At 54.3% G+C, this 26,564-nt stretch overlaps 1 protein-coding gene across 6 annotated transcripts in view; it reads left to right on the top strand.

The window, feature by feature from the left end:
* Window positions 1–26,564, top strand: part of NOS1AP (nitric oxide synthase 1 adaptor protein) — a 261,440-nt gene that overhangs the window by 219,377 nt on the left and 15,499 nt on the right. For all 6 annotated transcript variants that reach the window (XM_032319186.1, XM_032319185.1, XM_032319184.1 and 3 more), the window contains 5 exons: window positions 99–207; window positions 8,607–8,748; window positions 16,538–16,704; window positions 18,297–18,476; window positions 25,372–25,537. In XM_032319186.1, coding sequence (XP_032175077.1) covers window positions 99–207; window positions 8,607–8,748; window positions 16,538–16,704; window positions 18,297–18,476; window positions 25,372–25,537 — 764 coding nt within the window. The remainder of the gene's footprint in view (window positions 1–98; window positions 208–8,606; window positions 8,749–16,537; window positions 16,705–18,296; window positions 18,477–25,371; window positions 25,538–26,564) is intronic.

Raw genomic sequence — 26,564 nt, 5'->3', positions numbered from 1 at the left:
GAGCTCTGTCTTCAGCATGCCCTTCGACAGAGTTTACCTTGTTGGAGATTTGAACCTAATGCAATCTTCAGTGCATTTTTCTGTTCCTCTTCGTGTAGGATCTTCTACGTTTCTCATGATTCCCAGGACCTGAAGATCTTCAGCTATATCGCCCGAGACGGTGCCAGCAACATTTTCAGGTGTAACGTCTTTAAATCCAAGAAGAAGGTAAATGGGCCGTCTTTGGTCATTTTTTATTTTCCTCTGACAGAACCAGAATAACCCCCCTCCCCAGTGTTGACCCCTTCCCTGTTGTCGGAGAGGCAAGATTCGAGGTGGCTCTGCATGCGTGACATGCGGGAGTCCTCCGAGCGGTCTGTCAGTGTCCCTGTGTAATGAACTTCCCCTTCAGTTTCATCTCAGCTTTGTACTCTGTGACACGCGGACATCTCGAGCGTTCTTGGGCCGATGGACAAGGGCTCTGGAACAGGACAGGTGGATCACACCAGGAGTGTGGTAGGCAGGAAGCACGGCGTTGACTTAAGTGACCTTCTATCATATTCTGAATATCGATCAGGGGCCTACAAGTCATGACATGTGGAGGCTAGTGGAGACTCTGTGTGCGAGGCTGGCTGTCCTGGGTGGCTGTTTTGGGGTTGTAACCTTGATGCTTGAGTAAATGCAACTTTGGCAATTTGGTAGATGCTATTTCTATCTTTTCTCCAGAATTTAACACAAAACTGGAGTTAGAAACCTGGGGTCTAGCCCTCCTCTCTACGAGAGCCCTGAGAGATGTTATGTGGGTCACTATCCCCTATGGGTCTCCGCTTCCTTGTCTATAAAACAAGGAGGTGAGTCAAAAGCAGAGTTTCCCACAATGTCTCCTGGAAAATATTTACCACCCAAAATGTTCCATATCAAAATTATCCTCTTTGAATTTGCTGGGAAGTCCTAAAGTTGGAGAAACTCCTTTAACTCTGTTTAACCCAGCATCTCACAAAACTGATTTGGCCACGGGATCATGTTTTTGCTTTGTAATCTGTGTAATCTCCTAGGAGCTATTTTTCTGCAGAGGGGATTTCAGAAAACACTTTCTTTATGCCTCTAAGATTCCTTACACGTCTGCTGCTCTGGCCACAAACTACAGAGCATGGCTTTCTGTGAGGACAACTTCCAGATCCCTTCCTGGGGACCCCTTTTTTGATGCTGTATGACTTCGTAGACTATGAAGCATCTTTAATGGATTTGTAGGGACTGTGTCAAGTAGGCCTAATCAGGGTAATACGTGACGGGGCTGTGATTCACTAATGTGTGTGTCCAGTTCCCGACTTGTCCCTCGTGCTTTGCCAATTTACCTTCTTCCTCTAAGGAGATTGGTGTCCTTGGCCACCTGTTCCCAGGCTTTTTAATGCAGATCATGGAATTTGGATAGAAGGACCTAGAACTGGAAAGGTGGAAGGAAAATGCACAAGTTGCCAGACTTCTAGATGATAGTACAGTGGAGGGAAAGTGTGTCAGTGGGGCCGAGTCCAGCTGCGTGTTGAAGAACTGATAGGAAGAGGAGGAGGGGGAGGGGGCAGAGAGAAGCCAGAGGGGCCGCAGACAAGCACGTGGGGCTTGGGAGGGTGAATGGCTCTTCTATAGTTTGGAGGTGTAAGGGATCTGAGAAATGCAGTGTTCCTGAGAATTAAGAATCGGCTCCCCATAATGTGCTTTGACAGGTGCAGCTGAAGACTACGATCCCTTTTAATTCATTTTGAGTGCCCGACTGTCCATCCGACTTCCATTTTGTCTAGAGACTGGACCACGTGGGCCTTGGGATTTATTAGAGCTATACACGGCATGTTATAATTTACCAAGTACTTTAATATCTAACCTTGCTGGAGTCTTCCAAAACCTCTGTGAGGAAGTTAGGGCAGGTAGTTTTCACCCCCGTTTCCCCGATGACTAAACGGAAGCTCAGAGAGATGCAGTGACTTGCCCACGGTCGCCTGAAGAGGCACTGGCCAGAGTCAGAATGGAAGAATTTTGAGCAGGGAAACCTAGGGTATAAGGTATCATTCCTTCTGTTTGCTTTGCCATCACATCTAGCCGAGTGACACAAACACAGTGGGGTCGTCCTGTCCTTCTGCCAAAACCTGATTCGGGGAGCAGGGCCCACTGGGACTTTGACCTTGAAGCGAAGCACGGAGTTAGGTTCTTATTACCCAGTGACAAGCAGCGGTCGCCTGGCTCCCTCTCAATTCAGCTTTTCTGGTGTCTCCAAGCTCTCGGGCCTCATTCGGATCTGGCTCTTCTATTTTCCATGGCCCTTTTCCCCTTGGCTCCTGAGGTTGTTACTCTCGGAGGAGTGGGTTCTCAGACCCCTTGCTGGCCTGCAGCCACGCAGCTGGAAGAATGCTATCCCCAGCCTGTGGGGTGTGCCGCTGCCCAAGTGTGCGTGGAAGAGCCAGTGAGGAGAAGTGAGTTGTGCAGTGAAGCCTGCAGAGGGGCGCGCGGGGGACCCGCCTGCAAGTTTTACCTGCTTATCCCGGTGAGTCTCTAGGGACGGTGATTTGCGGTTTTGTAAAGCGCTTCTGGCCTGGGGAGGTAATGGTTTGGGTGAGAGTTTTAATTGGCCAGTCATAGGAACTTAGGGGGTGTGGGGGTGTGGGGACTCCATGCCCTCAGGAGACGTGTGTTGCAGGGATGTTTTCAGAGCATTGGAGGTCGATCGGGAGATCTTTTGACTGGCAGCCGGCGGGCCTGGCTGTGCTCCAGAGCCTTTGTGTCGCTCACAGTGTGGAAAACCCACTGATGAGCTCCTTGCTGTGTCAAGGGCTTGGGGTATCACTGTTTGGATCACACCATGGCCCCAGGGTGGGCGCCCAGGGCCCAGACAGTCTCCTCATGTGGTTCCCGTTCACCCTGGGGAGCAGAGCTGTCTCTCCTGTGGGTTGAGAACAGGGGTGAGGCGTCTCTGCTGTCCTGTTGGAGGCCCCCATTTGTGCCCCCACACGACCGTGATTCTGGGTCTGGGGATCCTCGCGCGGGTTGCTCATGCATACGGTCGGCGTGGTTCTCCTCTTGGGCTCTTGTCAGGAGCCAGACAGCAGAAGACTGTGGCAAGCCAGCCTAGCACCTGCTGGTCACCCAGGACCCCGGGTCACTCAGGTTCTGACTTAGAAGGAAGTCATCTGTTTTGTTTACCTGCTATGCCTGTGACTCTTCTAAACTCTCTATATGTAAGTTCTTTTACGTCATTCCTGCGGCAGGTGTGTGAGATAGGCACTTGTCCACCCTTCATTTTCCAGATGGGAAAACAGAAGCTTAAGGGGCATAAGTCATAACAAGTGGGACTGAGCCCAGAGAATCTGACTCTTAACCACGCCATTTTACTGTTTTCCATCAGGAAGTTGAAGAACAAGGAGTAGCCTTGTTCTCCAAGACCTGTTTGCAGTGAGATTCTCCTGCCCTTGTCATTTGCGCACGGAGAGCTCCTTAACTCTGAATGACCCAAGGCACTCTGACATAGATTTTCCTTTTTTTCCTCTCATTGTTTTTGTAGGGTAGGTACTGACTCCATCATATAGTTGGGGAAGGAAGGGCCCAGGGAAGTAGGTTGCCATTGGTCGCACAGTGAGTCAACAGTGCCACTGATGCTAGAACCGGGCCTTCCGCCTCCTCACCCCGAGCTGGGAGTGGGGCTTCTCCTCGCCAGAGCTTCTGGTGGAGATGTTTCCTAATGACCCACGGCATCCTCCTACCCCCCTTGGGGGGGTTCGATGCTAGTATTCATGTGCAAGGCCTCTTGCCTCCTGCCTCTTGCCTCTTGACCTCTCCTGTGCAGTGGCTGTCGCCCTCCTGTCTTTTCCTCCTGCCCCCAGGAGGATGAGGCTGTCAGCCCTGATTAAGTGTGACTGTACTTAATAGCGCGTCAGTGCGTGAAGTGTTGGTGATTAACAGAAGCTGTAGGAAGCTCCGTTCTCTTCGCGGGCAGTTCCTTGAAATCATTTTGCCTGCCATCACGGCTCAGCTGGTTTGGGTTAGGAGAAATGACTTCCTCCTGTAATGCTGTCACCGTCAGATGATCGCTTGCGATAGACTTGGGGTGATGATGACGGTCGTGGGCTAAACAATAAGTCACTTGCCCCACCAAGTTGAGGATGAAGGAGAGGGAGGTCTGACACTCAGGGGAAGAGCATTTTTTTGTGTGTCTTAAATGCTGGGGTAGTGGGATGGAGTTGGGAAGTCAAAATAGAGAAACCACAGGTTTCAGAACTCACCTGGTCCACACCTCTCTGTTTATGGATGGGGAAATCGGTACCTGGAAAGGTGAGTCAGCTTGCTCCTGGTCACCTGGGTAGTGAGTGCCAGTAGCGAGGTTATAACCCAGCCCTCTTTCCTCTATGGTGCTATGGTTCATGGACTAGCAGAGTACAAGGAAGAACCCAGCAGTGTACTGGAAATTTTAAGATCTCCTGTGTCCTGTCGATGTCAAAACTCATACTCACTTTGAAACCAAACTTTCCCCATCGCGAGCAATATTCTGGTGTCCCGGGCGCTGCCTCAATCAGATTATAGATCAAGGCCATCCCATAACCTGTTGGACAGAATCCTCACCCATCTCCAATTTCAGAGCCTTCTTACCTTGGATCTTCCTCGTGTTGAAGTCCAAATATATTTTTTTGCTTCAGCATTGTGAATTCTGTACACTGCAATCATTTGATAGATATAAGCTTAAATCTTTTACTACAGTTCAAAAAAAAAGCACATTAAAGAATCATGATCTTCAGTTCTATTTTGTTGTTGTTGTTCAGATTCTGTGGTAGTTCAGGTCGAGGTAGGGAAGGGCATTGGACTTTATTGCTGAGAAGAATCATGAACCAGGGGCCATTCTGGAACTGACTTATTGGACTTCAGACCCCTAGAATTCAGGAGCACGTGGCAGACAGGTCTCAAGTGCGGGGGGCGGGCGCAGTAGACAAGAGAAGAGAGAGCCGTACACTAAGGAGGAGTGTGCCCCACGTTTCTCCTTCTTACTGTTGCCTTTGCCATCTTCGTATCCATGATGAGCACCTGCTCCTCCCTTTCCTTGCTTACCCGAGGACTCATTTCATCATCTCCAGACTGAGAAATACACCTTCTTCCAGGACAGCAAAAAGCGGAGCAGTGCCCAAGGTCATTCATTAAGTCAGCTGCAGAATCAGACAAATAGCTACCAGTCTTCACACGTGTGTCACACTTGGAAGATTCCCCATGTCAACAGGGCCAACCAACAACAGGGTCACTTAACATGGGAAGAGAAGCTAAAATCAGGACAGGCTATACTTTTTCCCTGGATCAGCCAAGTACGGGGGAATCAACCTTTTGATTTCTGTCTTCCTGAAGCCACCACTGCAGGCTCTCGTGTGCCTTTGAGTCGCCGCCCACTGTCACAGAGAACGTGGCCTTAGTTCCTGGTGGCTGCTGCGGTTCCCTGGATACTGACACCCATTAAGCGTGCCGTTGGCAGCCCCAGTAGGCACACTAAAGAGGACAGACAGCCTTTGGTTGTGTCTTGGCCCCTGTGCTGGACAGACGGATGGCCTGCGGTCGGGGAGGGGGTGGAGGCTTTGTTGGCGTGAATAAATGGAATGGTTTAAAGAAGCATTTCTGTGTGTCTAGAGGGTAATAAGTAGCACCAAGTTGTAAGACTGCCTCCATTCCAGGCCTGTTTCACTAAATCGCCTGTAATCAGCACTCTCCTGAGCTGCCGTGCTCCCCATCTGTGGCCGAGAGCTACTCCGAGGTTAGATATTCCTTCTCAGCTTTGAAAAACATCAAAGTGACCACTGCCGGCCTAGTCTTGACAACTCACAACCCACAAATGCTTTGGGGCTGCTGATGGAAAGTGGCTTTTGGACGGGAACATTGGATCCATGTGGCCGAGCACTTCCAGGGGACTTTTGTGAGACCAACCAGGATTTGTCGAGAAAAAAATGTGGCCAAGTGACACTTGTGTAGAAATCTAGCAAATTCCAGAGAAGGGCCAGATTCTGGACCTGGGGAGACTGCTTTCCCAGCAGGCCACTCGTGCGTCCTGCTCTATGCCTGGCTGCCTTCTCAGCTTTACATCTCCACTCTGATGTCTGAAGGCCCGTTTGTGGTCATGAGATGTGAGCAGCTGCTTGTGGCCCGTGGGGACCTATGGAGAGGTTCTTTCGAAAGCTGCTTTTAGTGAGAGTCCTCCCTCGTGGGCTTAGGCATGGCGTACGAACTAGTAAGTCTTAGCACATGTGAGTCCTGCATTCCTCGGCGGTGGCAGGCAGAACCAGCTTTCTTGCGTGGAAGACCAGAAGGCCCAGTCCCTGGGTGCAGCAGGCCCAGCAGGCAGGAAGCAGCACGGCTGTGCAGAGAGCAGATGGCACCAGCGGAGGGAGGGACGGGCCCTGTCTGGCACAGGTTGGCTCTCCAAGCCTCCTTCCAGTAACTTCCCTTAGTGGGATCCTTAAATGGGAATCACCTAACAGTAGACTTCCCACTGGGGAGGGGAGGCGAGCCTGAGAGGTCAGTGGGCAGCAGAACTTGCACAGCCATTTCTGAGAACTGGAGCCATCCAGCGTCTCACAGCTCCTGGAGTGGTGAGAAGGGAGCCCCGTGCTCTTACGGGTCTCTCTCCGCCTGTAAAGCAGGCTGCCGGGTAGCTTGACTCCGTGTTCAAGTTCGAGGGCTCTCCATGGAACGTGCCACTGGGTCCTTTCACTGTGAGTGGAGATGTGACTCCATTAGCACAAACCGAAGGAAGCCGTTTAGCCGTGAATGTGCACATCTAGAACTCGAATCCGACAATTTCCTGGTGGTGGAAACCATCACACAGGCGCAGACCAAGGATCATCCAGCCCGTCGCTTCTCCTCTGTTACGCGCTGTGGGCCAAGGGTGGTTTTGCATTTCGCTTTTGGTGCTCACCTGTGTAGTAAAAGGCAACTCTCTTAACATCTCTGTTTCTGTTGTGATAGAGTCAGTGCAGCCTTTCCTATTTATTTTCTTAATTGCCTCTCGGCCCCAGACCCCGTTCATGAGCCCTGGGGCTGAGCCGAGCACTGCAGGAGGCGCTGGTCCGCACCTTAGTAGTACACGGACCCCTCTGGGCAGGCGAGGGGAGGTCGTAGATGGCGCCGATTCAGCCCTTCGGGTGACGTCACAGAGGCGCACACAGAACAGCTGTCACGAAGGGCCGGTCAGAAGGAGCGGGGGCCTAGGCGAGGAGGCGGGGAGCCATTAGCGACACAGGGATGGTGGGACCGGGGAACCCAAAGTCTGCATTTTCTGCCTCTTCGGGGAACCGAGCTGAGGGTCCCCGGCCGCCGGTGGTGAGTGAACTAATGTGTGAGCGCGAAGCACGAGGGGGGCTGAGCCCACTTTCTTCCGGCCGCCCTGGGCTTGTCAGTGATTGCAGTGGGAGGGTATGTTCTGGACGTTTGTCCCTGATAAAGGGGACAGAGATGTGGGCCACAGCCGAGGCTCTCCAGAGGTCAGTCCTGAGTGTGCTCGGTCGTCCGGCTGGGATGCGGGAGAAACGCAGGTCCTCAGAAGAGCCGGTTCCCGCTGGATTGAACTCCGAGCGCTCCCTTTCGAAGAGAAGGTGAGGAGTCCTGGCCCAGCCCCTGTCTAATCCTCTAGGTTCAGGGGCACGTGTGTGAGGACTTGCCAGCTTCTAACATCATCCTCAAAGCCAGTTACGGAGCATGTCTGTGACTCCCGGGGGGGTGGAATTGGTTCCCTGTCCACCCCAGGAGAACCTGAGATTTTTAGCAACAGATGCTCGAATGACTATGGAGCTTGGCCGGGTAGGCACAGCCGACCTGGGGTCTGATCAGTCAGAATGTGACGAATCTCAGACACGGGTGTAGAGGGGATAGCCATGGTTAAATAAACTGCTGTGGTGGTGGGACGTTTGGGGACCCCCACGCACAAGGAGCAGTGAGCTGAGCTCACCCAGCCTGTAGCTTGCACCAGACTCAGTCTTGGGAGGAAGGTGAAAGCGGACTGATAATGTGCTTGGTCAGCTGTCCCCTCCGGAGGCCAGGCCCTGGAAACCGTGCTGGGGGCTCTTCCTGGGAGCCTGCGTGGGTCCCTTGAGACTATAGGGGCCGAAGCTCCCTTGTCCTGTGTCCTCCTCCTCCTCCAAGTTAAGGAGAGCTAGAGTCAAGCTCTGTCCTTGGGCTGTTAAAAGTAGTAGCTAAACATCCCCTCAGCCCAGACTCACCGGTCCCAGGAGGGAAAAAGTGGCGGCTGAGTTGCCGGTCGCGTGGCAAACCCACTGAACGTGTGATTTATACTTGGTGAAGGCGTCAGAAGATCTTGACCACTTTTGTTAAACCCGGGAGGAGGAATTGGGCTAAGTCCAGAACGGGGTTGTTTGGTGTGTGTCCTTCCAGTTGACTTACTGTGACGGAACCCTGGTGAGTGTCTACTTTCTGGGCCATTTCAAGAAGAAAACTGTCTTTGCACTCCTCTTGGTCAGCATGGACATCACTTTCCATCTCTTTTGTGGGTTTCTGTCTGCGAGGCCCCAGCACGTCCTCTCCCATCCCTGGCCTTTCTTGTGTCCTTGCAAAGGGTCCCCACGCCCTTCACTGGCTCTTCTCTTTTTTTTCCTTCCCAGAGCCAGGCTATGCGAATCGTGCGGACGGTCGGGCAGGCTTTCGAGGTCTGCCATAAGTTGAGCCTCCAGCACACGCAGCAGAACGCAGACGGCCAGGAGGACGGAGAGAGTGAGAGGAACAGCAGCAGCTCAGGGGACCCAGGTAGGCACCCGGCAGGGGCTGCGGTGAGCGTGGGTGGACGGGTTGGGGGACACCCAGTATGGGGCCGCGCCTCCCTCCACCAGGGTCCGGGCAGTCGGTCCACTTCAAAAAACAACTTAGTGTTTTTTCTCTCTCTGGATTCCAAACCTTCCTTATGGAAGCGCGTGTGACTTTCCTAATAGAAAATTACAGATGTTTATCGAACAAGGAAGCATTTAAGTGGCTGATGCTACCAAATCGGAAACCCCAGGAAAACTCCGGTACAAAAGCGCATTTGTGAAACAAATCAGAAAGAAGATAAAGTTGGTAGTGACCTTAATAGCTCTTTCCCAGTTTTCTAAGTTCTGTAGTGCTGTAAACCTTTGATGCGGACATATTTTCAGTACCTCTCATTTTGGAGTGTCATCGAAAGTCAGGAAACCTGCGCGTCTTATAAAAATACGAATTCTCGTGTTCCTCTCCCGCTTTAACAAAACAATACAAATTTCTGACAGCACGAGGGGCACAATGGAAAGCTATTATATTCAGAACCCGGGGGACACAGATAACGTGATGTGCAGAGGAAAATCCAAAGTTTCAACTGTTTACGTTAACAGATAGCCAATCGTGAAAATCAAATTAGTGAAGTATCAACTCAGGAGGTCAAACAACAAAGTAAAAGCTCACACTGCAAAGGGCTCGAGAACGCAGATGATTGGTTTTAATTCTGGCAGCACCAGACCCTGGCTGTGTGATCTGGGGCAAGTTAATAACCTCTCTGGGCCCTAGTTCTCTCTTTGGAAGAAAACGAGAATAAAGTCGTGTCCATCTCATAGGATTATTGTGACCACAGATGAACAGATACTTGTGAAACACTTGGTCCATAGTAAACACCAGATACATATTAGCTGTTATTATTTTAACAGAAATATGGAAAAATAAACAAGAAAGAATAGAAAAATTTCTGGAAAAATGAGCGATGACAGATGAGTGGCTGTGCAGACATGAAGACATGAAGCTACACTAGCTAGAAATACCGAGGCGTGAATGTGTCCCTGAATGGGTCCTGAGACCCCAGCACATCCAACATGTGGTGTTATTCTAGATGTTGCTGGGAAGCTGTTTTCCAGATGAGATTAACATTTATTTTAAAGACTTTATTTATTTATTTGGGGGGGGGAGGGAGAGCACAGAGGGAGAGTGAAATGGAGAAGCAGGCCCCCGCTGAGCAGAGAACCAGATGGTGGGGCTCGATCCTAGGACCCTGAGACCATAACCTGACCTGAAGGCAGACGCCCAACTGACTGAGCCGCCCCGGTGCCCAGAAACTAACATTTAAATCAGGAGGCTTTGAATGCAGCAGAACACCCTCAGTGATGCAGGTGGGCCTTAACAAATCAGTTGAAGGCCTTAATAGAGCAAAAGGGGAATTCTGCCAGCAGATGGCCTTTGGTCTTGGACTGCAACTCTTCCCTGGGTTTTGAGCTCGCCCTACAGATTTTGGACTTGTCACATCTCCACAGTCCCATGATTCAGTTCCTTAAAATCAGTATGTTTACGTCTATTTCCCTGATACAGTTTCCATCACTCTGCAGGGCTGTATCCTCATTTACACGAGGAGGGGAGAGGCCCTGTCACATGTCCTGCGCTGCAGGGATGCCAATAGGTTACACAGACATCCGATCTGTGCTGGACCTCCTTAAGGATGTACTCTCAGGTCTTTGACCTCTTAAACTTGGAAGAAACTGTAGTAGACCGGGTGTTTCTATATGTAGGGCATCATTTACATTACATCTTGGGAGAGGGGTTGCAGGAGAAGCCAGGTAGCTGAGGTCTTATGTATATTAATGTTACTTGAGAAAATGCTCACTGAGAAGGTAATAAGGGGAGGGGTGGCATGGCTGGCGAGCCTGTTATTTCAGCCCTGACCGTCCACCACAGCTGGAGGAGCACAGTCACGTTGGTCTCAACCCACAGCCACTGTCACTGTCACCATCACTAGCTCTCTGCTCAGCCCGCCGGTCTCGCCCCAAGGTCCCACTCCTGCGATCCTGCCAACCTCCCCAACCACCATCATTCTTAATAACATGTCCTTTTCTCCAACTTTCTTATTCTAAGATTATGGTGTGTTACCTCTAACCTACGAAAAATGTGTTGGTTGACTATTACTGATACGGTTATTAACAACGGTGGGCTCTTAGTCACGTTTTGGGGGCAGAAGTTACACGTGGATTTTCAACCTCATGGGGTGGTCGGTGCCCCTAATTCCCATGTTGCTCAAGGGCCAACTGTATGGTACTCGAAAGACATGTTACACAATAGCTAGTTCTGTGGCTCAGAGTCGGAAATGCGTGACCTCCCCCATTACGCACTGAGGGAAGAAGGCAGGAGGATCTCTTGAGTCCCAAGGTCTTGGGGTAGGTCTGAGTTTAGTGACGAATTAGGGCCCCCTCCGATTGCAGCCGTTACCACGTAGGGTACGTCTACTTAGAACACTAGGTTTGGGATGCCACTTATCTGGAACGGACAATCTTCTTCCTCCAGGAAAGCTGCTCACTGCCTGGCCCCATAGTCCCGTGCTCTTTACGGCCCCTCCTGCTTGCTGACCGGCTGTAAACCACTAGGAGCACGTCTCTTCCCCCAGAACCATTTATTGACTACAGCGGGGTCTTTGCTTGTAATGAGGCACCCTGAAACACCAGGGTAGAGCGGTTGGTTGGTGTGTGTGTGTGTTTTGTTACGAGCCCCTCGCATCCATGTTCTGGAGGTTTCCATTTACTGCAGGTTTCTCTCCCCCTCCCCCCACCCCCACCCCTACCCCGCCCCCGCCAGAGCCCCCCCACGTGACCTGACAGCAGGCCCGTGACTGTGCAGGGCCGACCTGTTTACTCCGAGGACTTGGACGGCGCCGGGTTGTGCTGCCTTTGATGTCTCGTCTGCCCCTTGCCTTCTGGTTTCAGCAATGCTTTCAAGATGGCATTGACCTTGTCTGCGTGTGCTGCCAGCCCCGTACCCTCTGTGCCTGCCTTTCTTTCCTCCCTCATTCTTTCCACCGTTCCCTACCCTCGGGGAGATTTATCTTTTGTATCTTCTGGCAGCGGCTGCCTTGGGCCCGTCCCTGGGGCTCGGAGCCAGGTGGGGCCTCAGCTCCCGTTCCGCCGGCCTTGCTCTGCCTCATGTGGTTTCTTTGGCTCCTGGAGAAGGTTTCCTGGGAGAGATCGCATTCCCTTGGAGGCACCCTTCTCCCGCGGCAGCCATCCCATGAGGGGAAGGGCTTGGAATCCTTGGGAAGAATAGAACTTCCTGAAAAGAAAGCTCTGACCATCGAGACAGTGAGCAGTGGGCAGGGTGACGTTTACCGTGCACCTGTGTCATCTGCTGCTCGGGGTCCCGTCTGCTCCCCTGCCTCCCCGGCTCCTCCAGCCCCGGCGACTGCAGCCCGACTCTCTGTTTCTCCTTGGTTTCAGCATCCTCTTCATTCAACAGGCATCTCTCTCATCCCTGCCCCTCTCACCCCCCCCCCCACCGATTGTGGGGATAAAGTGTGAACTGCAGGACGGGTCCCCAGGGGCGAGGAGCTGGCCTTCAAAGTTGGGGTTGCAGTACAAACCCGTGACAGATACACCAGATCATATGGGAGTGTGTCCGTGAAGCATTGAAGCGGGGTTGGGGGGTCGGGGGGTCGGGGGGCGGCTGCAGGTGGAAGCAACCAGCCCGTGGCGGGGGTGGGGGCGATCAGGGTGATAGCACCCAGCTTCAGAGCCCCAGGCCTCGAGCCCTGGCACCCGCCTTCCCAGCTCTGTTCCTCAGTTCCTCTGAGGGCAGTTCTGGTAAATGATTTATATGAGTAAAACCCTTAAATCAGTGCCCAGAAAGTAATGATGTTGTTTAAATTTAAGCAAGTTTCCAGGGCAGTTTTGAGGCCCCACAGTGGCCATTTCTAGCATTCCCGACCAAACCGATAAGCTCCTGTTCTTTTCTGAAACCATTTTATTACCGTATCTTTGACATGTAACAAGTTCTGCACTGACCCAGCGACGCCTTTCCGTTGAGCCCCTGGTACCGGGCTGTGCCCGGGAAACCGGCCTTCCACAGGTCCCATGCCTTACGCTCTCCGGGGCCACCCGGCTCGGCCGGTCCTGCTGCTCGTGTCCAGCTTCCGCCCCGTGGCCAGTGTCCTCCCGCTGGCCAAGATGAACCTTCCCCTTCCTCCTGAGCACCAGGCCACCGGTGCCGTCTCTCCCAAGTGGTCACCTGAGTCTTCTGCTAATGCTGACCTCTTGCCCACTGCAGACAGACAAGGTCAAGCCGTTCTCATCGTCAAAACAAACCCACGCCAGCCGGCCTTGCCCCCGCATCTCCCCTGCCTTAGCTCTTTCTCTCATGGTTCAGCTTCTTGCCAGATTGATCCGCACTCATACAGCGTCTTCCTTGTCACCCCATCCTGGCTGCTAGCCCTTCAACTCCCACGACGCGGTGTCTGCTCCCTGCCAGCCCTTCCTGGGACCGTCGGTCAAGGTCACCGAGGGCCCCTAGCTAGCAAACCAAAGGGTGGGCACAACCTTTCTTTTTTTATCTGCTACTTGCTTTCCGGCTTCCTTTACATTTCTGCTGGGCTCAGTCCCTGCTGCTCTCTCCGGACTTCCCATGTGTTTCACTGGTGTTTATTTCCAGACCAGAGCTTTTTCCTGAACTCTCCAACAGCTGATGGGTATCTCCACTTGGCTCTTGAAGAGAGACCTTGTGATTCCAGTAGGTCTGAAATTCCGTCTTACCCATAGCCCTGCTCTTCCTGAAATTGCCCTAAAGGGCACCAGTCCCTACCAGGTCACCTAAATCAGAAATTTCAAAACTCATTTTACCCGTATCCCTCTCTCCCTTCCTCCGTCTCTCTGGATTCCCACCCCTCTTTCTCCCCCCACCACAGTTAGTCTGTCACCCTGTCGTGTCATTCCTGCCCCCTGAAAACCTTTTATATCTGTTCTCCTGGGCTACCGCAACCCCCTTCACGTAAGCCCTCCTGTGTCTCCCCTGGAGTGTTGCTTTCTATGTTGTCCCTTCTCGATCTGCCCTCCACATCATCTCTCGGGTGAAATTTGAAAGGATGAAAACCCTTCAGTATTACTCACCTGCTTTCAGATAAAATCCTGACTCTTCCCGGTTGGGTCCTGCTGTACAGAGCCATTGGCAGTCAATACCTCTGTATCTTTGCCCCACGCTGGGGCGCCTCTGCTCGGGCTTCTCTAGCACCACCCCACCCCCCGGCTCCGACTCTGCACCCAGGAGAGCTCCAAGGGGACACAGCCTCCTGCTGCCACCTTGGTGTCTGTCTGTTTCCTCCATCAGGCTGGGGAAGCCTTGAAAATACACCTTTTTGCTCACTTATTCTGATGCGCAATGCCTTTCTGTTCTATACAGGGGTTTTGCACATACTTACTGAAGTAAATGAAATCAGCATATGTTCTGTGGTTCCTAGTTATAATTCATTGCATCAAGTAGAAGTAGTTTAAAGAAGCAGTTCAGAAAGCAAAACTACTATCCCCTGCCCCCCCCCCAAGTACAGTCTGACTTCTCCCTCTTACATGTGGGAATCCAGAGTGCCCAATCTTGTAAGTGTCCCAGTTTTGCTTGAAGGTTTTGCATAGCATTTCTTGTCCTTTAAGCTTCCTGATGCTGGGAGAGTTGCAAATACGAGATATTCCCCACCCCCCAACTTGTCTGTCAGAACCTAAGGAAGACCACTGGCTGTGGGTCCACCCTCTCGATTTGCCTTATCTGGTATGCTAACAGGCATGGCATCCAGAACATTCTGTCTACCCCCAGCTTTACCCTCCTGGTTCTAACAGGTCTGTTACCATCCTGGCCTCCACCCGTCAGCCATCATCCAAGCTCAGGACTTCAGAGGTGATCATTAGAGAGCCCAGGAAATCCCTCCGTAAGCAGGTCCCGTGGCTTGGGACTCCCAAGGAAGGGGTTCCTCAGCCTTGGTGTGGGAACCCCACTAGTACAAACAGAATGACTGAGAAGTCTGTGAGTCCCTCAGAAGCAGAGTGAGATCCCAGGAGAGTTTCTGATCCCTCCAGGCTTCTGGCTGGGTATTTCTACACACTTTGCGCCCTTGGTATTGGAGACTCCGGGAATGGGGAGCTGGTGGGGCTGGGGAGGGGCAGCCTTATTCTGTAGCCCACTGCCCTGTTTTGCTATCCTGTCATGACACTAGTTCCTTTGTTAGTGTTTACTGAATACCTTCCCCATGCCAGATCCCTGGGAAACATGAACGAGACCCAGCCCTGGCCTCAAGACTAAGAGGTGTGCCAGGCATGCCTGATCCCAGGGTCTAGTGTGCCGACAGATGGATACGCAGTGCCGAGGGACTGAGCCTCTCCTGGGGACTAGGGGGAATCATTTCTGCTCACCCTGTTCTTCTCCATACTGGCACCGAGAACCAAGCCCATCCGCCTACTGAGAAATGACCACGAGTTCTCCGTCAGCCCTCTGTCTCACAGGCTAGCCCTCCCGACCATCAGGAAGGTCACTTCTGGGCGCAGGGGTGTGGAGGGATGCAGCCTGCTCTGGGTTCCTGCCCGCTGTCTCGCAGGGGAGCAGAGCTGCTCTGCCAGGCCATGGTCTGCAGCTGTGTCCCAGGTCCCGGAGCAGCCGGGAGGGAAACCAAGCACCCCATTGGCATTTGGAATACCAGACTTGCTTCCCCAGATGACTCACATGGGTTTGCGGAGGAAGACCTGCTAGAACGGTTTGTTCTAGGGGCACCTGGCTGGCCCGCTTGGTAGAGAACCAACTTTTGATCTTGGGGTGGTGTTCAAGACCCATGTTGGGTATAGAGATTATGTAGATAAATATTAAAAAGACAAAATCCAAAACAAAACCTATTTGTTCTACAAGGCAGGCCCTCTGATGACCGAGGCCTGGCTGCTCAGGGAGGAGCAGGCTCTCCATATTTCCTACAGACGCTAACCTCTTCCATTTCTTACGTGGTGCTTGGTCCCTGAAATCGTTTAAGAAATCTTATTTGTGTACAGTAGCAGTGAGCCTAATTCCAAATGTAGAGAAAGAAAACTGCTTCCAGGAACGGCCCAGGAACGGCCAGGTTTTTATAGAATCAAGAACTAGGAACAGGGACTGAAGGAAAAGAACTAGCAGGACTTTCACACATATGCGGCACACAGCTGCTCTCTTCAGTGGGAGGTGAACAGTGGAGTGTGGACCGACTGGAGAAGGCTTGAAACCCGCCTACCCCCTCTGTCCCCCCACTGCTGCCTCCTGAAGGCCCTTTGCCTGACTTCTGCGCTTGGTCACAAGGTCAAAGTCTAGCTCCACTCAGAGGGGTTGGGGGACTGTTCCTGTCTCCGACGGGGCCTCAGGTCTCCTCACCCTCATTCTTCTGTCACATACCCCTCCTTGTCCATCTAACTCAGCCTCTGATTTTGCCATTGGAGCTGGGGCACTGGGAGTGGGGTCCGTTACCCCCAGGGGCATGGCCAGGGAGCTGCCCATGGATCTGGAGTCTTTCCCTGGGTGGATTCCACTCCTGAGCTCAGAGGATGTCGAGGTGACAGTCCCTCCCCTCTCTTGTCGAGACCCCGCACCCCGACCATATCGACCTTATGCCAACCTGGCAAAGCAGTCATGTCCAGCCTCAAGGAAACATCATTTTTGCTTCTGGCCTCTGAAAAGATTAAATGGGAACGAACATCCGGTTGGGCTGGGAACGAATGTGACGCGCTAGGAAGGGAGGAGGGTGGTGTTCTTGGTGGCGCCCTGCCCTGCCCTGCTCTCTGTCGTCCTGCAGGCCGCCAGCTCCCCGGAGCCGAGAGGGCCTCCTCGGCCACCGCGGAGGAGACAGACATTGACGCAGTGGAGGTCCCGCTCCCGGGGAATGACATCCTGGAATTCAGCCGAGGTGTGACTGACCTTGACGCCGTCGGGAAGGAAGGAGGCTCCCATCCGGACCCAAAGGTAGGCGGGAGGTGACCCATCACACAGTCTGCGTGCACACGATCTCCTGGAGCAGCACAGACAGCGGCCTTGGCCACTGTCAGAGTCACGTCCTCGCACATGCGGGCGGGGTCAGCTTCAGAGTGAGGGGCACGGGCCGGGGGCGCACCAGAGCAGCTTCCCTCTCCTGTGAGAGGGAAGTGTGCCGACGCTGGGCCGCGCTGTGTGTCAGGACACCACAGGGTTATGCCTGATGAGCGTCACCCTCCAGAGGCCCCGCAGTGCTCCCTGATGGTGCTCCGTGGAGGTCCTGCCCTCCGTGCTCCTCGTCGCCACTCAGTGCCTGTGCAGATCTAATCCTCACACACCACAGCTGATCCCCGAGGCTCAGCTGCCAGGGCAGCGTGGGTCCGGGCTCCCTCTGCCTGCAGCTAGCGACCGCTGGGGCACTCCCATGCGTGGGGGCTGAGGTCGGCACTGGGCCCCTTGGGGGTTACAAACCCAGGCATCATCAGCTCCAACCTCCCGTCTTCCCGCTGAGATGACGGGGCTCCCAGGGAGTTCTTCTTTTTTTTTTTTTTAAAGATTTTATTTATTTATTTGTCAGAGAGAGAGAGAGAGCGAGCACAGGCAGACAGAGTGGCAGAGGGAGAAGCGGGCTCCCTACAGAACAAGGAGCCCGATGTGGGACTCGATCCCAGGACGCTGGGATCATGACCTGAGCCGAAGGCAGCCGCTTAACGCACTGAGCCACCCAGGCGTCCCTCCCAGGGAGTTCTTAATAGAATCCAGACCGACACTGAGAACTTGAGAGCACATTCTAACCTGAAGACACAACGGAAAAGCCGGGAGGAGGAGGCTGAGAAGTGGGCCTCCACTTCGACTCCCTGCCACCCGGCCGCCTCCCCTTCTTGTCGGGCGTCAGTCGGCCTTTTCTGGTGCAGGTCGGTGGGTGGCTCATGGGGAGAAGCCCGTCTCTAGTCTGGAGGGCGGTACAGTCCCCAGTCATGGGCCTGACCTTATCTTGGCATCATGGGTCTGCCTCAAACCGCAAGAGCCGCCTGTCAGTGGGTGCCTCTGTCCCTTGCGCCTGAAGAAGGACCAGCAGCAGAGCTCGCAGACACAAGCCGTCTCTCCCTGCGCTTGGCCCACATAAGCTGTCTTAGTGACACTTCCCACCTGCCGGGAGGGAGACCGAGGGGGAGGGCCCAGAAACCATGTCCAGCCTGCAGAGAGGGTCTGTCCAGACCAGGGGCTCTCCCTGCGAGGCAGGGCCGGCTGCAGTGGCCCCCCTCACACAGCCTCATGGCCCAACGGGCAGCCCCGGATGAAGGAGCCCCCTTCCCGGTCTCGTGACAGGGTGGTGGGTAACTAGGTTCCCTAGAGATCGGCCCCTCAAGATCCGGGCACCTGAGCCAGTGTACTCATCGTCTGCCCCTGTCACGCTGGATCAGTTACAGAGGGTCCAGGCAGGGTTTCCTGCCCGATGGCCCCAGCCCAGGGCCCTACCACATTTCCCCTGGGGACACAGCATTTCACTCCAGCCGCGTCCGTGCCCTGCGGCAAAGAGCGGCCTCGGCCCGGGCTCACGCCAGTCTTGTTTTCTCCTCCAGGCTTCACCCCACCCCCCGGAGCCCATGCTGGCGGCCTCGCCCAGGATGCTCCTTCCCTCTTGCTCGGCGAAGCCCCCAGGCTTGGGCCCAGGGACGCCGCTGTCCTCCCACCACCAGATGCAGCTCCTCCAGCAGCTCCTCCAGCAGCAGCAGCAGCAGACGCAAGTGGCTGTGGCCCAGGTTCTCCTCCGCCTCCTCCCTACCTCTCAGGCTCCACTCTCATGGGCTTGACGCGCCTTCCCTAGCGAGGGGAAAGGGGCAGGTTCAAAACCTAGGGAGCCAGAAGGGATCGCTCACGCTGTTGGGTCATCGCTTATTGGGGAAGGGGGGTGGGGGGGATGCAGTCGAACTGGAAGGAAACGCTGGGGTTTCCCGTGTATCCCCTGCTCTGAGCTGGGCTTGGCTGGCTTGGCTGGACATTGTTGGGTAAGGACTTGAGCTCGCCAAGGAGCAGGATGCACCCAATTCCACCCTCCCCTTCCTGCCTCATTTCCTGGTGTTTGGGGTGGACAGGGGTGCCTCTTGGAGTCAGGACAGGTGTGACTTTGTGCAACTGGTCTTAAAAGAGCTTAAAGTACAGCTTTGTGCAAAGACCACCCTGGCGTCCTCCCCACCTTGTCCCCACAGGTCCCCACCCTCCATCACACGGGTCCCCACCCTCCATCAACGCTCTCTGCTGCTTCCAGGCAGGACATGACCGTGTCCTGGCCTTGGCATTTGCTATAACGGGATCCAGCTCATAGGACCGTAGCTGCCATATTTGAGCCACAGGAGGACTGGCTTCGATCTCAGGAGGAAAGTGCTGTTTGAGCCCCAGAGGCTGGTCCGGCTGCTGCCTTCTTGAGGAGGGGGCAGCCGGTGTCTCTTGCTGCCTCTGGCAGTGGTCCCTTCTGCTTGCTTTCCACGGAGGGCATTATTGTCCCCATCTTCCTTGGGCCTCGCGCGTCTGAGGTTCATCTTCGCTGTGGCCCATCAGGGAACAGCGAGGACAGGATGGCTCCTACCATTCATCGGCTAAGTTCCGAGACCGAAGGACAGGTCAGGACCTGGGGGAGTGGAGGAGGACGGCGAGGAGAAAGAGGAGGACAGTGAGGCCCCCAGGACTGGGGGTTGGGGAGCGATCTAGGAAGGCAGCTCCATGTACTGGCCTCCACGACCTGTGGGACTAGGCTGACCTATAAGGTTTTCTGTGTTCTGGAACGGCAGGGGGCAGACTTCTCCAGGGAGCACTTACTCATCCCATCAGTGCTCCTGCCTACTCTTCTCGAGACCCTTGGGTGGAGCGGTCGCCCAGATGGAGCTGTCCTTTCCCATATGGGCACCTTGAGAAGTTGCCGGCAACCTGCCCAGAGCCCGATCTGCTGGGACTTAGTTCTGAGAAGAGCTTCCACCACGGTCTCACACAGAACGGGCCTGGGGCCCAAGGCTCACCAGAAGCCTTTGCAGGTTGGAGAGCGTAGAATCAGTGGGGCATGGCTCTGAAATGATGTGAGCCTTTTCAAAAATTCCGACCATGGAACAAAAGGATGTGGAGTGCTAATGCTAGGAGCGTTTGCAGGTGTTTGCAGAACAGCAAGAAAAAGGAAGGACTGCCATTAAGGGCCTCTCACGGGTGGGGAGGGGGGAAATCACTGCTCTTTGTCAGGTAACAGAATTCATCTTGTCTCCTTAATGGCGATGTGGCAGTTCCGGGAGTCCCCTCCTCCCTGGGGCGCCAGGTGACAGGAGCACAAAGCCCGAGTGCCCCAGCGCAGGGCCTTTCCACGACTCACATCATCCCCGAAAGTGTCCCCTTGAATACAAATCCATTCTCCAACCATAATTCTTTTCTCTTTTGGCATGTCAATTGCCAAGTAATTATTATTTATCTAAGAAAGGGCTTGATGCATATTCATGATGGATATTATCAGAGTCATTTGAATTTGAAGTCACTGCTAAATACTGACGAGAAACGGTGCGCAGGTCTGTAATCTACACGACAAGAAGATTGTCGTGGCCGTCTGTGCAAGCGTTCGGTCTGCAAAGCCACAAGACCTGGAATTTATCATGGCTTTGCTGCTGTTGGCATGAAACCCTAAGACGGGTTCTCTGGGACCGAATGGGGCCTCTGTCTTGGTGGGACAGCTCTGCCCTGTCTTGATGGTCTCTCTCCTGGAAGACAATGAGTCTCGGTGCTTGCGGTTCACTTGAGGTGTAGCCCTTCTCCATTCCAGCGTCTTCCACGGGCTGGGAGCCTTGAGCCTCCGACTCATAGTCTGTGGGTGGCAGCTGGTGGTACCCTCGTTGACACTCGGTTCAGGCAGCGTAGCATGTCCATCCTGGGGAGGGGATGGATAGGGTCTGGGACTCGCAGGATCTTTAGCAGGACAGGAGCTCAAGGTCAGAGATCACTTCTTGAACACACGCCTCTCCCACTCTCTGGCCTCCCCGGGAGCAGGCTCTGGGCAGACTCGCAGTTGGCGTCTTTCTCTGCTGCCTGGAAACGCAGCAGTGGTAGGGTGGTATCCGAAGCTTCTGGCTCCTGTGTCCCCCGGCACACTCAGCCCTAAGCCTTTCTTCTCTTACGAGTTTCTCTGTATGTTCCTCCTTCTCTCATTCTCTTTGTAGCACTTGATCCAAGGGCTTCCTGTTCACGTTCATGTCTCCGGGTAACAACAATCTTAGAGGAGACAGAGGTAGATTAATAGGTCTTCTTGACATCCTTTGTGCATTTAAAATAGATCTGCTCTGGCACACTTGGTTTCTCCGTGTGGTGAGACTGATCTCAGTGTCCAGCATGAGGTCAGCTTTTAATCGTCTTGTCAAACTCTATTGCCACCGGACTGCAAGGTTTCTGCCGTCTTCATTAAACTGCCAGTAGTCCCAGAATTCCAGTGGGCAGTGCTCTCAGCTCAGCACTGCAGGTAGGAACGCACCTTCTTTCCTCTGGGAATATCCAAGTCCTTCTGGGCAGAGCTAAGGATACAGAGCATCTTGCAAACAGGTGCACTCTTGCATTATTTATGCTTCCCGCCGCCATTTACTGTCCTAGGCTATTCCCGTTTGCTCTTATCCTGGGACCAGGCTTAGATCTCTCTCCTTTAAGGTGTTCTGATTTGGTCTAAGACCTTGAGATCTCTCCCAGCCTCTCTCTAAATTGGTTCAGAGCTGGTCTAGAGGAGCCTGCCCTGCCTTACAGGTATGGAGGAGATGGTGCTGCCCAGCCTCTCAAACATTTCTAGCTCAGATTTCAGCATGTAAATGGTGAATACCCAAGCCCCCTTGACCACTTTCTCGACCCAGCATGAGGCTTGCCTGGCTGCCCTGGCTTCCTGTTTCGAGTTGGGCCAGAAGTTCAAGGGTGTGAATGACCGTACAGACAAGCCTTGAACCAGAGCTGGGGCATAGCCGTCACCTGCATGGCCTTGCGCTAGGCCCGTTGAGGTCCAGAACTGGTCTGGGCACTGCGGCTGACCGGCAGGGGTGAAGGGGGCCGGATTCCTTCCCAGGGTGCCAGCTGTGGGCTCGGCCTGTGCGTGCACCGCTGCTCTTTAGAAATCCCTCCCCTACCTGTGGCTACTTGCGCTTATTCTGAAACCCATGATGGGTTCCTTGTGCTTTGCGATTGCGTGCGCTCTAGTTCGTTAGACAAACAGCATTGAACACACTCCCGCACCCCCACCTCCAGGCCCTAGACTTCGCTCTTGTCCCTGTGGCTTCTCCTCGTCACCAGCACCCTGGGGGCCGCGCCTTGTGCATGCTGAGACAGCGCCGCCTGCCTCCGCTTGTGTGTCCGGTGGGGGGTGGGGGGGCAAGTTGCTCTGGTTCTCTCCACGCCATTTCCATGTGCCTGCTCCCTAACTTCAGCCTGGCCCTGCCCCCACTTCTCACGGAGGAGCTGGAGTCCAGGCAAGTAGGCTGGAGAGCAAGCGGGAAGCGGTCTGGTGTCGCCGGGTGGGCTGAGGGTGGGCGTCAGAGCCGGAGGGTGCAGGGCTGAGCCCCTCCTTCCCCACTCCGGCCATGGCCTTCCCGCTGACCTCATCGGTGAGCGGGATAGTCCTTGCCCAAGACCCCTGTAGCCCTGGAAAGCAGAAGTGAACTCGTACCTTTTCAGAAATGAGTACGGCCTACTTTTTTGCAAAGGGTGTTTCATTTTTTTGAAAGAACAGCTTGCTGGACACAAATCACGGTCCCGTCTGGCAGGGCAGGAGGGCGTGGTGTCTGCGCTTGTCTCAGGATTGAGGAAGGAGACCACAGAGCCGGAGCAGGCGGCCCCAGCCAAAGCTGAAAATAATGCTGCCTTATTTCGGCACTTCCAAGGCCAGACCCATGTGGGCAAAACCCGGGGACAATCACATCGTCTCCAGTTTAAAAGCAGCCCAGGCCGTTCTGTCTCCGCCTGGCCCGGCTGGGGTTCCCAGGGGCACGGAGAGCTGCTTGAGCCTCGTGCCTGCTCCCACTTTGGGGGACGCAGAAGCCTGCAGGCTCGTTCGCACTGGCTATAGGCAGCAGCGTGTGCTTCCGCACTCCTGGGGTTGGAAAACCTGAAATGTTCTAGCTCTGCACTTGCGAAGCTAAAATTCTGATTGAATCTGCACAAGGAGCGCGCCGACCCGGGGACGTTTTCTCTTGGCTCTTAGTGCCAGACGGAAACGTTCGACTCAAGGGCCGGCTTTTCTGTTTGGACGGCGCCCTGCCCTGGGGAACTTGAGCACCTGCGAACGAAGCTCCCCATATTTTCCCTCACCCTTGCCCACCCCGGCTTCTGCAGGAGGGGATTCCCTTTGTGTCCCCAGTCACTAGGGGACACAAAGCGACACTAGGTGTCACTAGGGGATCTAGAGATTTTCTTCCCTGAACCTTTGACGAGTGGCCCTGGTGCTGGAATCCTATGTCGCCTGAGCCTCTAGGCAGGCCCTTCCGTTGAGAGTCCGAGAAAGTGAGGTCCAGGCAGAAGGGAATGACCTTCCATGGCAGAGAGAGTCACCAGCGGTCTGGAACATTCCAGCTCCTGGTCTAGTGCTCTCAACTGGCCTGTCTGTTGGGACGTCCATGTGCAGGGGCAAGGCCCTGAGTCCGTGGTGTACGCACAGGGAGGCCCCCTCCCGTAGGTGCCGGTTAGCAGGAGGCGGAATTCTGTGCTTTTTCTGCTTCTGCGCATTGAAAGATTCTGTCCCAAATTTCTGCCTAATGCTTCTGTTTCATTCCAAAGAAACTAGAAACTGGATAATGAACAGCTCTGCCTGCTCACTAGATCCCTTTCAGTGATCGTCTTGATTGGAATCAGTCACATTACCAGATGGAAGGGGAAGCCTGGCCCTTCCTGGGGTGGGCCTTCCCGGAGCTTCCCACAGCAACTGTCCTGTTTCTCAGAACCAGGAAAATGCCGGGGCGGGGGTCTCAGGTGAAATATGTCCATGCCTCAGTTTCCAAAGAAGATAAAGTCTTAACAGCCACCCACCACTTGATACCCAGATTACAATGTCACTGTTGCTTCTTTCCCTCTTCTCATCACTCTCTAGATCTTTCCGTAGTTGATTCGGGGCAGCAAGGAAGGCTGACTTCTAAACCGAAAACGTCGGCTGTGTCCGTAGCCTCACCTTGTGGAGGACAGACTCACTTCGCATTCCTTAGGCATCCTCCCCGGGGGCGAGACAGGCCCAGCCTTAGGAACCGCTAATGGAAAGTGGCAACTAATCTCATTAGCGGCTCCCACTTAGAAGCAGAGGCAACTTCAAGGTCAGGTCCTCCAATCTGCCAGGAGGGAAGCCGCTGCCGCATCCAGCCGTGTGGTTCTCCAAGTGCCGGGGGCTGGAAGGCGCGGGCATTAGGCTAGGTAGGTCCCTTGGCCAGACTACAGGTTGGATACAGCCTGTTCCTCCCCGAGAAAATGCATCTCGTTGGAGCCAACTGCTCTTCGGAAATCTAGAGCATTTGTTGTCTGAACCAGAGTCGGCTCACCCTTCCCGCCCCTCTCCTGCCCCACCTGCCCCACCCCAGACAGCCTGCCTCTGACTTTGTCCACACCGCAGTTGTAGTCCAAGGAAGCCTCTTACCTGTAAGTTGCCTTGGTCTGAGCCAAATTCATTAGCTCCCTTTCTTCAGGGACCTTCTAAAACCCTCCACAAGACCCCCTTATCCACCACTTAGAGTAAGAATCTCATGTGCGTGAACATGGCTGTTGCCTTATGACTCAGTTGCTTCAAGCCAGGCTCCTGACACAATCACCCCATCTCCTGCTGTGTTTTCTCTCTAGACCTTGTTACGCACCGAGAACAGACCCCCGACCCAGGGTCCCAAGCAGGCTGGGTGCACCATTGCCAGCTGCTCCCCTGTGAGAGGACAGTGGATGGAGGTCCCCCTCTTCCCACAGGGTCCCCCTCTTCTCTGAACCGCTGGTTTCACCCTTCTAGGTTCGCGGGAGGAGACCCTCCTGTGAACCAGGCAGCAGACGTTTGACCGCTAGCAGGTGTAAAGCACCTGGAAATGAAGAGGGATGGACAGTCAGGGAAAGAAAGTGGCCCCCCAGAGGCGAGAGCGCAGAATTTATTGTGACCCCTGCACTAGGGAAGGGCATCTGGGGGGCTTCCTGCTTCCCATTCCATGTGGGCCCGAGGAAGAGGAGAGGAAAGGCCACTTCGGGGCTGCTGTGACTCTTCTTAGCTACTGGGCCTGTATATCCATTTCTGTTTTTCTCTTTTAAAAGACACGAGGAGAAGAAGTTCCCTCCCTCCACATGGCAGGAACGCGTTCGCCGTCGAGACACTCTCCTGGCAGGGCTGGGGGACAGGGGCTGGGGCTCGTGCGTGCGTACCTCTTGCTCTGGGTGCTGGGCCCTGAGGGGTCCGTGAGTGACCCACCGTGGCCCTCACTCGAGACATTCAGAGAGACCCCCGGTCCAGCAACCCATCTTCTTAGGGCTGCTTCTCTGAATTCCAAGCCCAGGTCCCCACTCCACCCTGGAAGGGATTCTTTGTGTTGAGTTGAACATGGCGGGTGTCTCTGGTCCCCGCGGAACCCTGGTGACTCCTGGGTGCATTCATGGCCCTCTCCTCTCTGTCCCGTCCTCTCCGTCTTCTCCGCCTCCCGTCTGCAGGTTCACCTGCTGAAGGACCAGCTGGCTGCCGAAGCGGCTGCGCGGCTGGAGGCACAGGCCCGCGTGCACCAGCTCCTGCTGCAGAACAAGGACCTGCTGCAGCACATCTCTCTGCTGGTCAAGCAGGTGCAGGAGCTGGAGCTGAAGCTGTCGGGACAGAATGCCAGTAAGTGGAAGCCCCCTTCCGCTTCCCTCCACCGGGGCTCTGGAAAACGCCTTTTCTTCTCCCTGAAGCTCTTGGTGGTGTGTTCTTAGCCCCCTGCCCTGCCCTGGTGTTCTAGCGGAAGACAGAGGCAGCTCCATTTGTCCTGTCCGTACAGTTCATGGAACAGCGAAATAGCAGAGTCAGAGAGGAGCTTGGCTCCTTCTAGCCCAGGCTTGACCTTGAACGTCCCTGGGAGTCCCTGCCACGTGCTCATCCATGCTCCTCTCGAAAGGGGCTCAGACACTCCACGTCCTAATAAGGCAGTCTGCTTCTTTCTTCATGGGCTTTTCCAGTGGAAACAGACTGAGCACCTGTCGGGTGTCGTGCTGCTGGGGGGCTCCGTGGGAAACCTCACACTGTACGCGAGCTTACCCTCCCCTGCGCTGTAGAGTTTACAACTCTAGCATCGAACATGCTGGTAGCAGGTGTCTGCTCTGTGCATAAGGCAGAAAAGAACTGGCCAGATAGCATGGCTGGTTCCGGGCAGAGGTTGCCTGGCGCCCGGCCTGAGGTGCCTGGCCGCCTCTGCGCTGGCCTGGGAGGTTCGAGAAGGCAGCACATTGCCAGGCCTCCCTCGTGCTGACCCGTGGCCTGGTATGTGCTAGTCACAGAGCCACTGGCCATCTTCCGTGCCAGAGGCTGTGATAGAATTTCACGGGCAGGATGTCGTCTAACCCCTAGAGTCGCAGATGTTATGCCCATTTTGTACATGAGAGAGTCTCAAACAGGCGAAGGCAGCTCAGGGTTCCAGAACCAGCAAGGAGTGGGGCCAAGATTCAAACCTGGGTCTGACGGCAAAACAAATGCGTCTTTTGTGAGACCAGTAATTCCTCAGCCTGTCCCTATAGCTTTTTTTTTAAAAAAAATGAATATTCCCAAGTCCAGCCCATCGGAGTCATGATTAGTAGTAAGTCTGGGCAGGGCCGGGACTCTTGCTTTAAGCGGCACGAAGGTACAGATTGGGAACAGCCCCTGCATTTCGCCGCTG

The sequence above is a fragment of the Mustela erminea genome, chromosome 17, assembly GCF_009829155.1.
Source record: "Mustela erminea isolate mMusErm1 chromosome 17, mMusErm1.Pri, whole genome shotgun sequence".
Lineage (NCBI taxonomy): Eukaryota > Metazoa > Chordata > Mammalia > Carnivora > Mustelidae > Mustela > Mustela erminea.
This window is presented reverse-complemented; position numbering and strand designations above follow the sequence as displayed.